The sequence below is a fragment of the Papaver somniferum genome, unplaced genomic scaffold (assembly GCF_003573695.1).
Source record: "Papaver somniferum cultivar HN1 unplaced genomic scaffold, ASM357369v1 unplaced-scaffold_21, whole genome shotgun sequence".
NCBI lineage: Eukaryota > Viridiplantae > Streptophyta > Magnoliopsida > Ranunculales > Papaveraceae > Papaver > Papaver somniferum.
The window spans coordinates 2,637,577-2,652,582 of NW_020631041.1; the positions used below are offsets into that span (position 1 = coordinate 2,637,577).

Consider the following 15,006-nt stretch of genomic DNA (forward strand, 5'->3'; position numbering starts at 1 on the left):
GACTGATTATTTCTTTAATGAAATTTTCCAGTCAAAAAAAAAACGAAGAATAATCTCTCGACGGAGATATTTATTAGGGTAAATCAACCGGTTAAGGCAGTTACCAGTCAAATGGGGAGGGGGAGGTTAATAAAGATGTGTCGGTCAAAAGCCGAAGAAGTAAACACGTGGAGACGATAATTCGGAAATCGCGGAAATGTGGAAACGGTTATAGGGAATACCATAAGTTAATGGGAGGCATGTCAATAGCTAAGTTCTCTTAGCATCCTTCCTTTGTCATAACCGTGAAAGAAGAGGCAAAATGTAGATACAAAATATCACCTTGCTACGAGGAATGATTTAAGAAAACCTAATAACTCTGGGAGGAGTTCATAGTGAGTATTAGCATAATCCTAATTGGTCACTGTCGAGGTAAGCGATGACTTCAATTAGGTGATAAGAGCAACAAGTTTACTTGGAATGTAAGTAGATTGCGAAGATGAATTGAATTGCGAAGAGGTTATAAATTGGCGAAGATAATGTTAGGTGAGTACCCACTTCCCAGGGAGAAGGATAAGGTTCACGAGAAAGTATGAACAATGTTAGCGAGGAATAGTTTGATTTATCTCAAGGAGATGATAGGAGACAACATCGCGTAAAAATAGCCAAAATTATAGGCGAAGTAGTAGGCTTTGTTAGATGTAAACCATTATCTTCATTAGATGTATTCCATCATGTAAGGGGAAAGAGATGATTGCAAAAAGGGGTTGAGTTATTTTATAGTCTAAGTAATATCTTGGAGGTAAGTTAGGGTCTATGTAAAGCTTATTGTCCAATATTATCATCATCATAATAAAGTTCTGAATTTATATTTAAGATGGCTTGAATAGTTTGTAGATATCATTATTTGGGTATACTGTAGGTTTCCAGCGGTTATAGTGTTTACCAGAGATTATCAGCAGAAGGGGAGGAAATATTCAGGTCAGCCGTCGGGGGAACAAATGAAATTGTCTTCTTTTTGATGATTCCTTAATATACTCTTCCTGACAAGTAACCTTTTATTCTCTTATCATAGAAAAAGCATGATTAGAGATTTGCAAGGTCCTCCTGTATTAGGGAGGTAAAGTCATTGGATTGTAACACCCATGCGTAATAAATGTAGAGCCATCGTCATGAAATCGTCCTTAAAGTGATAGTTTCTTAGTTTTTCCTTATTGCTTCTTATTCAATTGTTATTGGCAGCGGAGTTTTTTATCCGCGTTTTGAAAGAAAATGATGATTGTTTAATTTCTTACATGAAATTCATGTTCGCATATAGAGGTAGAATTTGACATGTGTACTTCATAGATAACTCGGATACTGAAATTGTGCAAGAGCTCGTACCATCTTTCTAAGAAGAACCAGATCAGTTCAGAATGTAAGGGTAGAAATTAATAGGTGCAGTCTACATTCATCAGCACATTTTATTCTTATTCAGATTTCGCTATAGTTTTGTTAATCCAAGTAGAGCCCGGGAGCATGCCAAGAGTATGTATATAACCGGGTAGAGGTATGATTCATTAGGCTACATCTGTTAGGATAGCGACCCTAAACTCGTCATAAGTTCATGGGTAGAACTCAACTCGAAAACCGGTTGAATAGATAAGAGATCCCATTGACTTATAAACCACCTAATTAAGCCCCATCTACCAACGTGGGACTAAGGTTCCAACAACATCACTATTCCTGATTACTCCACATAGTGTGAGCGATTGGGTGAACGAGGTCCGAGCTTGTTTGCTAAGAGCAACTGCAGTGGTGCGAGTATAACCAAAGATCAAAGACCAAAAAAAACGACTAAATTTGAGTTTAGTCTGGTGTGTGACGCTACGGTGGAAGACTAAATTTGATCGAGCGTAACACTGTGCATCCGCCCGTTGTTTTAAAAAAAAAAAAAAAAAAAAAAAATTGGGGCGGACGATTAAATCTCCGCCCGTCCCACTAAAGAGTCAAAGTAATCTTATGGGGCGGAGGTGTAAACGTCCGCCCCATACAAAATTGAAAAAAAAAAATGGCGCGGAGATTAAATTTACGCCTGGTGTGGGGCGTAATCTAAATGTACGCCTGGTGTGGGGCGTAGCCTTCAGGTCCCGCGCGATCAAATTTGGGTTTAGTCTTGGTCCCAGACCAAATATAGTCTGAAATATAGTCGATGGTCAGGATTTAATCGATAGTCCGTCCCACTACGTCTCGTTAATAAACCAAATATTTGGGTTTAGTCGCCCACTGTGGATGCTCTAAGAGCATGTCCAGTCATGAAGATTCTGCCAGTGTTGAAATACTTGGGGAAATTTTCAAAGGGAAGTCTGCTTAAAAGTAAAGTCAAAGGTACATATAACTGTTACTTGGCTTAAATGCCACTTGGGGATGTAGCTCAAATGGTAGAGCGCTCGCTTTGCATGCGAGAGGTACAGGGTTCGATACCCTGCATCTCCAATTTTTTTATTTCTTTTCTAATGTATATATATCATGCATCTCCTTTTTTTTTGTTTCTTTGATGGGAAAGATTCCACAATGCCGGCCAGCATTTCGTGTCTGCTATTCATGTACCAGCATTTTTGTTTCTCCCTTTCTTTCATTATAATAATTCTTCATTAACCAGGAAAAATCCACCCCATGGAACTCCTGAAGGAAATATCAACCCAGAAATCTAGCTTTACCAAGTTCTCCACTGGGATCCCAGGCAATACGGAGAATAACTATAAAGTTGATGTCAGAACAAACTTGCTAAATCGGGTTCTGGTACCAAAAACCTCTTCCATAAATGTAAGATGCAGTCACACCCCTCTCCATAAACGGAGTAAAATCCCAGTGGAGAACCTGCTAAAGAGATGTACAGACTAGTTTTCCACTTATATGCAAAGAGTTGAGCACATCATCTGCCCTGCAACTTTTGAACACTGCAGCAACTCATTCAGGATCAAAATGTCGTACTAGCTAGTTTTAGTAATGTTCTTCACAGATTTCCCATTCTACACAGTTTAACATCAAAATCCAAACCAGCATTCTTCGAAACAAAAATCACTACCAATTTGTTGTACAAAAATAGCTTTATTAATAATAAGTTGCCCCAGGGAGCAGCAACTACCAAGTATCCTGGGCAACAGGCCATCAGTACATGATAAATATAATCTAACAGAACTCGACACTGAAATGCCTAAACTACTGTTCTTGCTACTCACATTCACAAGAACTTCATGGATTATTATTATTATTTTTTCTTCTCCCAAGTTTAATGACCACAATAACCTGCACACTATGGTATAATAATAAATAATATTTACAGGACTCTACTCTGACATTCCTAGTACTAGTATGACGCAAAGAAAAGAAAGACCCAACCAAATTTGCTGCTGCTGCTTGCATACCCCTTATTAGTTTGCAAAAGGGTATTATTAATGGAGAATCAATTTTGCAAAATTCTAACTCAATATCCCACCACCTAATGCACGAAAGAGAGGATCAAACCTCTGACTTCTTATCATCACCATCAATAACTAACACTATTGAGAAGATCACCATTCTTCTCTGACAACACTAGAAAAGGGAGAAGAGATAAAGAAGTGCGGCTTACATCCTGTTGTATGGTGGTGCCACATATGATGATGTCCCTGCCTCGTTATTGGGGATGATGCTTTTACCAAACAATGCCATTGCCATTAGAGCGCCACCATGAACCCTACCTTCAGGGAGAGTGATTGACCCCATCGGGAACTGAACCTGAGGAGGAGAGTACAAAGAACTCGAAGGATCTCCAAATCCTATTGGGTTGAAACTTTCATGACTGCCAGCCATCCGCATCTTCAGAACATCAACATTCATGTCTTCAACAGTCATTTTACTGGAACCGCTAGGTTTAGGATCAAAGAAAGTTGGTAGAAGGGTCCCACCACCGTGAACACACTTGTCTTGCACTAAGGCACTGTGAGCAGAACAGAGACCAGGCTTTCCCCTAGCAAACCTGTCACACTGAGAAGCATCTGGAATGGCAAACTCTGTCCCAGGCTGTCCCCACAAACATCTTTTCCCTCCACCATGTGCCTTGCAGAAGTCAGTGCTGCCTTGAGCACTCTTATCACATCCTTGAAACTTGCATCTCTTGCCTCCACCATGGCGGACACAGAAATCTGTCCTACCTCTTGCACTCTTAGTGCAATCTGGTATAGCACATCTCTTTCCACCTCCGTGAGCCACACAGAAAAGAGTACCTCCATGAACACTCTTGGGACATACCCCGCCTCCTTCGAAAGTACACCTTTTTCCTCCACCATGAGCTTTACAAAAAGGTGTGCTTCCTTCAGCTCCCTTTGTGCACCCGAAAACTGAGCACCGCTTGCCCCCGCCATGGGCCTTGCAGAACATTGTGCTTCCTTGTGCCCCTTTGGTGCATTCAGGAAAGTGGCAGCGCCGACCACCTCCATGGGAGATGCAAAGACCAGATAACCCTTCTGCACTCTTGGGACAATCTTCAATCTGACATCTTTTGCCACCTCCATGACGAATACACAAACCAGATTTCCCTCTAGCAGCTCGGGAACAACCTTCGTGGGTGCATCTTCTGCCACCACCATGGGCAATACACAAATCTGTGCGTCCTTCAGCACTCTTTGTACACCCTAAAAATTGGCACCGCCGACCACCACCATGGGCTTTGCAGTAAACTGTTCGACCCTCAGCTCCTTTGTGGCACCCTGTTTTTTGACACCTCCGGCCACCTCCATGGGCAATACAGAGGCCAGAAGCCCCTCTTGCTCCTTTCTGGCATCCTTGAAATTTACACACTTTGGAGCTAGCACTGCGATGCTGACTTAGCCCTGATGAACAGGAAACTGAGCTATTCGCTGCGGTTACCATGGTTGATGAGTAGTCTGGAGCTACAGTTCCCAGATCAACATTGCCAAGAGTAGTACTTCCAAAAATAGCATTTGCCTTATGCACTGTACCAGATGAAAGCAAACAATTACCATGATCCCGACAAGAAGATGGTGAGTCAATGTCTCCAACAGGAACCCCATTAACCATAAGTGGCGTATCTAAATTAGTCTTATCAACACCTGGGCTCAAAATGACACTGGTAATATTAGATTCACCTGGTTCTGAAAAGAGGGATAAGTTGAGGTCAAACATCGGTTTCTTACCCCCTGGTGCCTTTCTAGTTTCACTGGTGGAGCTTGTTTTAGGGTGGCTCTTTTTGTTACCACTATGAAGACTAATTTCCAAATCGATACCCACTGAGGACTCTTCAGTTTCTTTTGCTGCTGATGAAGCAGTGCAAACAGTCTCACCACTTCCCTTACTGTCAGTCGGACTAGATGGCCGCCCAAGCCCAGGAACCAAAGAACATTCACCTCCACCCCCGGGGCCCTTATATCCATCAATCATACTCCACTGGTTCTTCACTTCTTTAGAGTTGGAAAAGAAAGAAGTAGAAGCACCAGGTGAATCCAGACACAAAATAGTGCTTGTACAATCACCGACTCCAGCTCTTCCAACTTGATTGACATTGCTCAGATGCTCAAATACATTTGAAGACGGATCACTGATAAATCCGAAATGTTGAAACCCAGTTCCCATAGAAATACTATCGTATACACACTAACTCTTAAAGTAGCTAAATGAAAATCCAACCTCACTTTCGGGCCTAAAATAAAAGAGAAAAGAAACCAAAATACAAAAACTACACTAGTGGTCTTCTGTAGATTAGAAACACCCCCCACTAACAAATCCTGATGTATCACGACGGTCCATCTTCCACAAAGTTACAAACTCAAACAAATCAGAAGGAAACGACAGTCATACAGAAACTTTCACTTTTTGCAATAACATCCTCGCAATTGAACATCCTGTTCCAAACCAAACACACGTCCATTAGAGACGAACCAAATAGGTTTTGAGTAAGAGCAAAGATACAGTAGACATAAGAAAAGGAAGATATCAAAAAACAATATCAACTTTATGCAGTATAATAGCATGTGAGAAGTAAGGATGGTGACAACTAGTACATATACGAATACAAACCCGGAGATTAACTATTCGTTCCATCTTAGCAGATGGTTAGAAACACACACAAACATGCTCATGTCATTCATAAACAAATCCACAAAACGCCCGAAACAATTTCATATCTGATCAAAGTAGTAATTAACACATAAATGAAGAACCAAATCCATTTTCTTTCTTCCTAACCATATTGCAAGACAAGACAACAAAAAAGTTTAAAGATAAGGAATTCACCTCAGAAATCCCAATTCCACTGAAATTCCAAAGTAAGTAGTCCAGACAAAGAGTGAAACGATCTGCTTCAGAAACAAAATGGGTAAGAAAATGGAATAAAAGCAGACTAACAACAACAACAACAACAAACAAAAGAAATGCTCAATTCGGCAAATGAAGGTACAACCAAACGAAATATAAATTCCATTTATTGATAGAATCAAATTACAGCACAAATCACTGGAACTCCAAATCAAGGACCACAAATTTCTTCCATATTCACTAATATATGTCTAGGTTCATGCAAAACCCCCGAAAATGGCAAAAAAAATCACAAAACCCCAAACCCCGGCAACATTCACAAAATAGAAAAAAAAAATATTATTTCTCCCCCGACAACAATAGCATCAATTGAAATTAAAAAATGAATCAACTTTCTCTTAATAATAAAATTACCCCTAAATTCAAACAAACAAAAAGCTTCAATCTTTCATAATATTTCATAATAATTTTGAATCTAAACAAGATTACAGAGATGGGTTTCAGCTCAATCAATCAAACAAAAAAAAAACACCAATCTAAGATACAATAATTCAACAGAATAGTAATTGAGAAACAGAATTGAAAATTCACAATTCAATCAACCGAAAAACCCAATATCTTCTACAAATTAATCTCAATCAAATATAAAAACAACAAAACAGACCACAAATCAATTCAATTCAATCACTAAAAAAATCAAAAAAAAAAAAAAAAAAAAAAAAAAAAAAAAAAAAAAAAAAAAAAAAAAAAAAAAAAGAAAAATCAGATCTTCAAACAGAGAAAAGGGTTGAACTTTGTACCTGTATTGAGAACAGAGACTGTAATCAGAGAATTGGTGGGGATGAATTAGGGTTTTGCCGGCAGGAAAACACAGTATAGAGAAGACAAGAGGAGATTATAGAAAGAGAGAAGATATTAAAAAGCGGTGCACGTTAAGAGAGAGAGACCATTTGACGGCTGTTTGGTGGTGGTGGTGAAGAGTGGAGGAAGGACACTTTCTTTTTTTTCTTTTTCTTTTTTTCTCGTGGCGCAATCGATTCGCTACAATGCCACGACACAATACGTCATGCAATTATATGCTTGGATTGAATTTTGATTTGTGCCAAGAGGCATCTCATTATTGCGAGACTTTCCCATGTTAGATAACAACCACTCTATGTTGCATTCAAAGAAAACAAAAGGAAGAAAAAAAAGGGTGGCCAAATTGGATTTGGCAATGTTTGGTACTCATTTATTAATTATTTTGTCAGTATCAGTTTGGTACAGTGGTAAAGTCATTGATATTCATATTGATGTCCTGAGTTTAAAATTCATCGCATCAAATTCTTTAAAAATTAACAAAAAGAAATCATTTTCATCGTGAATATATAAATCTGTACTAGGTGCATAAACAAAGGTTTTCATTTTTATTTGGCCTAGAATATACTTTGTGATTTGATATATATTCATCTCAATGATATGATACTTGTGAACGCTAATATGACCATGAATTTTAATGATGTTCATGGGCCTAACTGGCCTCGGAAAACGGTTTATAAGGTTAGGGTTGCCTTAGACTTATTGACTGCAATATCGTTAGTTGTCCATTTAACGTGAGATTAATCTTAACATGTGTAATGATCCGTCCCTCCACCGATACTGTCTCCACTTAGCCGCGGTCATCCGGCAATGTGGGGTTTTCAACAGGCACCGCTGCGGTAATCCAGCAGAAACTTTCCGGATGATCATTCATCCCTGGATTACTCCCGCCCGATCGCGCTTAACTTCAGAGTTTTCTGCCAAATATGGAGCCAGTTGGGCTGAAAAGGCCTCGGTATAATGTAGACGTTCCTTGCTTCTTCTGAGACCAGTATCTGGCATAACACCCCAGCATACTCTCCCACCCGAGAACAAGCAAACGACCCCTAGTTGTATCTCAACTAACACCGATATTGTTCTCACTTACCCGTTGCGGTTATCCAGCAGTGTGGGATTTTTAACGGCACTACTGCAGTCATCCAGCAACAGCTTCCCGAGAGGTCACCCATCATGTGACTACTCCCGGACGAGCACGCTTAACTGAGAAGTTTTTCCCCACAACTCAATCAAGTGAACCCATCAAGTCTCGGTGTTAGGAAAGGACAAATCATTACTTATATTCCATTCGGCCAACCACTGCCGAATATCACGGTATTACAATACCACCACCTTAAATTGGAGTCGTCCTCGGATCCAGAATATATTCGCAAGCCCAGATCTCCGACATTCTGTGACCCTCATGAGAAGCACCTGGACCAACTCCGTCCAGCGTACCTTCCCACCCTCGGCAGGTGACCCGTCGTCGGCTCTGATACCATTTGTAATGACCCGTCCCTCCACCGATATTGTCCCCACTTAGCCACTGCGGTCATCCAGCAGTGTGGGTTTTCAACGGGCATCACTGCGGTAATCCAGCAGAAACTTCCCGGATGGTCACCTATCCTTGGATTACTCCCGCCCGAGCACGCTTAACTTCAGATTTTTCTGCCAACTCTGCATCCAATTGTGCTGAAAAGGCCTCGGTTTAATGTAGATGTTCCTTGCCTCTTGTGAGACCATTATCTGGCATAACACCCCAGCATACTCTCCCACCCGATCACAAGCAAACGACCCCTAGTTGTATCCCAACTAACACCGATATTGTTCCCACTTACCCACTGCGGTTATCCAGCAATGTGGGATTTTTAACGGCACTTCTGCGGTAGCAACAGCTTCCTGAGAGGTCACCCATCCTATGACTACTCCCGGGCGAGCACGCTTAACTGAGAAGTTTTTCCCACCCACAACTCAATCAAGTGAACCCATCAGGCCTCGGTGTTAGGAAAGGACAAATCATTACTTATATTCCATTCAGCCAACCACTGCCGAATGTCGGGGTATTACAACATGCTCCCTCATGTATAGCCATTTTGGGTCTAACACATGGATATTAAATTGGGTGACGCGAAATAAAGGAAGTGAAGGTGAGGTCAAATGACTCATCACTGATCTGATCTGAGTCATTGGGCCTAACTAATCTCAAACACCGACTTACAAGGTTAATGTTGCCCAAGGCTAATTAACTACATGATCTTAAGTTTCCCATCCAATGTGGGACTAATCTCAATAAATCTAAACACGCGTTTTTGTGCTAACAAACCCAAGATTTTGCACATAATTGGAAATTTTGTCACCAGAACTTGAAGTCATTCCGACATCGAAAGAATAGAGTTATTCCGACATTGAACGAACAAATTATGAGCAAAGCACTGAAACCAACTTGGATTTTATTTTTATTTTTTGTTGGTCCTTTTATAGGGATGCACTTGCAAGAAATGAGTTTGTTTTGGGGGCTTGTCTTGAACATTTTTTCCCTAATTTTGGGTTTTTGCGAACTTTTGACATGGAAATCAAAGTGTTGGAACTTCAAATACTTGAGTACCATCTAAGCGACAATTTTAACCAGAAACATACAAGTTTCATATCAAAATAAATATTGAGATGTTAGGATCAAGAAGATTAGGATTTAGCCAAAAAAAAGGGGAAAACCTTGGTATTTTTGTAGCGTATTTCCTTTTATTATTTCATATATTCTCCATGGGTTTTAATAAACATACGAACAGTTGAATTTATTTTGATTACGATGAATTCAATGTTCTAGATTTTATTTAAGTTAATTTTATTTTGAATTCGTCACATGATTATAGTTTCTTTTTACTATAATGAATGTGTATGTTTATAATTGATTGATAGATTGTTTAGGACAAATAAATTGGTTTATTGATTAACCCAATGTTGGAAGAGAGTTAAGAGATAAATGTAATAGTCACATGATTCTCTGCACAAGTAGAAATCGTGAAACCTTATAGAGAAACTTTGTGGAGCAACTATGAGTAAATGCAGCAATAGTAAATGGACCTGTAGCTAAGAGTCTAAATTTTAGGATCTACCTAAGCTCATATAATATAAATCATTCGACTAAATTTCACTGACAATGAGCTACTACTATGTGGTTTAAACGAACAGAATCTTGTAGTTGAGAACTTATGTATTCAGTAAGAAATTTTTGGAATAACATTGACTGGTTGTTATCCCCTGGTGGTGATAATATGTAATTGGAAGAAAAAAATAGTTAAATATACTAGTTTGAAAAGTGGTTGTAACGACGAATGACTCTCTCTAAACCTCTTATATATTGTCTTTTTTATTCAAATAATCAATAAATATCGTCAGTATTTTCTTTTTATTCATATTTTGCTAATCTGTATAACATATTTAATAAGAAATAAGGGAAATAATTTTTTATGTAATCGACGCGCAACGTGATTTAATTATGTGGTGATATGATTTTTTTTAGTGATTAGAGATTTACTCTTTTGGGACAGAATCTAGTTTGCGATCCAAATCATCTAATGGTCCAATAATTTATATCCTAGCCTAAAATCTTGCATTGGTACCACAATCCATTATTAAAATCCAAAATCTGCATTAAGACCCAACTTTACTCAATGAATCAAAATATACCTTGTTGACGAGAAAATCTCCCATTACCAAAGTTTACCTCTATAATAGAGTTATGTGCATGTAAAATCCGAATTGTGCTTCACAAACTCATATTTTTTGCTCTTTTGTGCCTTTTTTGTTGCTTTCATAAAGTTAGTTTTCATATATTTTAAATCCTCCATGACCGACTAATTATCTCTCATAATTTTAAATCCTACCGTGCAACATTTATTAATCATCATTATACAGATTTTGATTGTTACATGCCTATTTCAATAACTCCCATAAGGAGTTTCTTCATGGAGGCATCAAGGGTACCTCTTGCATAATTCAACAACCAAGAATACAATTGTCAACACCCATGTGAGAAATACGACATTACAAAGCTATGATTGTCAATATGCCTATACAGTTGACAAACATCTACTACGACACATCTCGTGAATGAACTACTTGTAACAATGTAGTTGGTTATTATTGCAGGCATTAGAATTTAAAAAAATATAGACTTATGAAGATGAATATCAATGGCATTACTAACACAGTAAGAAGGCATTAGTATTTCACAAAAACGCAGTCGCAGGAGTAAGTGAACTACTTGTGACAGTGTTAACACTACACCAAATTTTCGGATTAGTAAAAACGGGTTGTAACGTCCGTCGCCTAATTCAAAAGTGGGTGTTACATTTTTTGTAACGGCTTTCTGGCCGTTACGAATTCTGGTCTTAATTGCTCAGGGCCGTTAAGAATTATTTTGTAACAACGAGGTCGTAAATCCAGAGCCGTTACTACGTGGAAATTTGAAACAGTTTCTAGACGTTACTAATTTTTTCGTAACATCGAAAAATTACTGCCGGTCAACATTGACCTGGTCAAAATTGGTCGACACCTATTACTGGCAGTCCATTTTCTGCCGGAAATAAGCCGAAATTCCTACACCTATCCATCCATCATCCACACTCAACTCTATCCATTCATCATTCACACTCGACAATTCATATAACATCCATTCAATTCATATAACATCCATTCAATTCATATAACATTCAATCAATTCAAAGCAGAAAAAGCCAAAAAGGAAATAAATTCTTCTAAGTACAATTTTTTTTTTTTGTTGCTAAGTATCAAGTTCTTAAGTTTCTTCTAACATAAACCACTATTAGCAGTACTATGTACAAGCTTACAAAGATAACAGGATCTTATCTTTCTTTCTTGCATTGTGGAGACGTATTAGCATTGTAACCCACATTCTTTCTTCCGGCTGCAAAATCAAAACAGCCCTACAGTTAGAAAACCAAGCAATGGAGATTGGATAGTCTGGCCCCATCCATCCCTGCAGTTAAGTGTTATACAATGCAGAAACATTACTTCAGGTCAAATCTCTAAAAGATAAATATAAACTGCGGGTAAGCAAAGACATGCATGATGTACCGAAAACCAATTTGCACTACGAAAAGAAAATGCACAAACAAGTAAGACTGCAAACATCACCAGTAAAATCACTCAATTACTTGTTTACATTCTTTTGAGGATCCTCACCTATGGCTATCCAGTTTGGTTGCAGTTTAGAATGAAGCAGAAAGAGCTTGTTTTCGGCAACTTCAGTTGCATCCATAATCTTGCCTGCATCCACAACCCTGCATGTATTCACTGATGAGTATACTCTTCTTTGTACCTGCTTGCCGAGGTGAGTATTAATGCTTGCATACCATATGATGAAGAATCAATAAAATAAACAATTCAGATAGAAAAGCAGAACAAGTTTTCAGCTATTGGTTAAACTTCTGGTAACCTTAGGCATGATTAAGAAGCCTCCTAACATGTTTCCTTCATATATATTCAAGTTAATGTACAAAGAAACAGTGCTCTAAACCTAAAAAACCAACTATTAAATATATTTGATGCTATCAGAACTATGTACAAATGCCAAGAAGATTAAACTTTTCTATCTGCTTACCTATATGGAATGTGTTGTAGTATCTCTGTAAATCTTAGCCAAACCAAAGCCAACAACGTACAACTGCATGGAAAGCAAAGGCATGCAATGCATCACAAAACTTATCCTGAGCATTTGTTGGAGAATGGACAAAAGTATTACAAAGTAAAGACACAAACCTGATTTGCACGCCTTCCAAGCCCCATGAGGAGATTATCTGGCTTAATATCTCGATGTAGAAAAGATTTGGCGAGTACGAATTCAACACGATTGACCTGCCACACATACAAGAAAAAAAAATGAAAAAAAGAGGTATTAAGAATAAGAATAGACAATGAGTGAACTTTCAATACCCACCATCTGGTCTGCAAGCATCAAAACAGACTTTAAAGAGATTTTCCTACTGCAGAAAATGAATAGACTTTCAAGATTAGATCCAATTAAATCCATCAAGAGAACATTATTGTCCCCTTCAACACCAAACCATCTCACGTTTGGAAGTCCAGCTGTCAAAGTGGAAACAAACATATATTGATAAGAAAATAAAGGAATAACAGTAAGTAGAAAAATAGAGACATGATAAGCCTCATTGCTTTTTCCTTATAAGAGTCTGTATAAGTTGATTCAGTCATTTGGATATTACCATATTACTAATAACAATTATCTCTATCATAGTTGCATCTCCTTCAGCTCCAGTCCATCGCTCATTAGGCTACAATGTGAAAGTTAATTGAACTGGAAACACCTAAAATCGAAACACACAGACTAAAGGCTTTTCAATTAGATACTGAATAAAAATTACTTGCCTAAATCCTAACCCAATCCATACTTAAAGATAAAACCCTAGAAATATACATACCCTATGCAAAATATAAGGGTAACACAAGATACAGAAATAAACCAACTGAAATCAAGATAAAAAAAATAAAAAATCAGGCACAGTATGTTAGAAGTGAAAGAAGCTTACCCCTTGAATCCTTTTTCCAGTAACAGGGCACACAGGTCCTTTAGCCTTCTAGAAACCAAATAATATTTGCCAGATAGGTGTCCAATTCAGATGATCTTCTTGTAAAGTGTGAATGAAGAAGTTGTAAGAGGAAATAACATTATAATGAACCTACATACAGCCTCATCTAGTCTACTCAAGCTAAATAATAGTTCCAACTGTAGCACCCACACATTACCAAATCACCGGTAATGATAGCAGCTATGATCTGAGCAAATAATGTATTTGTTGGTGAAGTGGACGTAGTAGTTCTTGTCCTAGTTAATAATACTGATTTTGGCTCTGTAATCGGTCTTTACCTCTGCATTCATTATAATGAAACAATAGAGATAATTGTTACCAGTAATTATTATTAGTGATTTCTTACATCAGAAATCAAATGACAATCCCAAAACCCCTTGAACGCGCAGTCTTTTCATCCCCATATAACTCTTTTCTCTCTGCAACCATCTCTGCAATTTCACCATCTAACTCAACTGCAAATGCTCACATAAGCACCCATTTCAGCTACTTCTTTCCATCATCACAGCAAACAACAGACTTCCTCGGCAGATTCTTGTTCTTGACCATCTCATCCATTTTCTTCTTCTTCCTGTAGCCTTCTAATTCCACCACTGCAACAAACTCAATCCACAATTCCTTGTCAGAATCGAATTTATACCTTCAGCCCCATCAAGAACATATGTTAATTCTATATGAGATCACAAATTGAAAGCTATCTAATATCAAATCAATATTATGGATAATACAGAATTAATGTTTCTAAAATCAAATCAAATCCTAAAATCATAAAACAAATATCCAACAAAAAACCCTAAAATCAGTTCATTTTTTAATCTCTAACATAGAAATTAACATAAATCGGTTCATATTTTAGAGCTTATACCTTCTAAGTTGGCAGAAATTCTTTAAAGTTCTTCAGTACTTCAAAACCTAAAATAAAATCATAAAAAACAAATCAAATTAGATCTAATTGAAGAAGAATGACTAAAATCGATTCACAGATGAAACTAATCGTATTAGATTAACAGATTCACAGATTACAAACCGTATTAGAAAAAATATATATGAAATCCTAAAAAAACAGACGATTGAAAACAGATGGAACCCTAAAAATCGAAAATCCTGACGATGAACACTTACATAGATCGATGATTAAAGATTATTGAAGATGATGGAGAAAACAAGAGAGGTTTTTATTATGGTTTCTCGGCTAATCGATTGAACAAAAAAAGAGAAGCAGGAGCGGAAAAGAAAAAAACATGAAAAATGAAACATCTCGATTCACTAA

At 37.9% G+C, this 15,006-nt stretch overlaps 1 protein-coding gene, 1 long non-coding RNA gene and 1 other non-coding gene across 9 annotated transcripts; 1 reads left to right on the forward strand and 2 right to left on the reverse strand.

Moving 5' to 3' along the window:
- The first annotated feature begins 2,381 nt into the window (after positions 1-2,381).
- Positions 2,382-2,454, forward strand: TRNAA-UGC. The gene has a single exon. It is a non-coding gene; the product is annotated as a tRNA-Ala (tRNA).
- Positions 2,455-3,049: 595 nt separating this feature from the next.
- On the reverse strand, positions 3,050-7,307 carry LOC113339335. Its single transcript, XM_026584626.1, has 3 exons — positions 7,074-7,307; positions 6,253-6,314; positions 3,050-5,861 (listed from the first exon to the last, which is right to left on the reverse strand). Exon 3 carries the CDS (start codon positions 5,590-5,592, stop codon positions 3,589-3,591), a length of 2,004 nt encoding a protein of 667 aa, XP_026440411.1. The 5' UTR covers positions 5,593-5,861; positions 6,253-6,314; positions 7,074-7,307; the 3' UTR covers positions 3,050-3,588.
- Positions 7,308-11,717: 4,410 nt separating this feature from the next.
- On the reverse strand, positions 11,718-14,995 carry LOC113340341. Of its 7 annotated transcripts, none has more exons than XR_003355463.1 (9): positions 14,859-14,995; positions 14,602-14,648; positions 13,677-14,329; positions 13,353-13,421; positions 13,067-13,215; positions 12,889-12,984; positions 12,731-12,793; positions 12,313-12,410; positions 11,718-12,034 (listed from the first exon to the last, which is right to left on the reverse strand). It is a non-coding gene; the product is annotated as an uncharacterized LOC113340341 (long non-coding RNA). The 7 variants fall into 7 exon arrangements; XR_003355462.1 differs by having other exon boundaries at positions 13,353-13,454; XR_003355461.1 differs by having other exon boundaries at positions 13,353-13,474.
- Positions 14,996-15,006: the final 11 nt, after the last annotated feature.

Bases quoted from the DNA above. Each gene is read 5' to 3' on its own strand.
- LOC113339335 (XM_026584626.1), bottom strand. From the start codon at position 5,592: ATGGGAACTGGGTTTCAACATTTCGGATTTATCAGTGATCCGTCTTCA.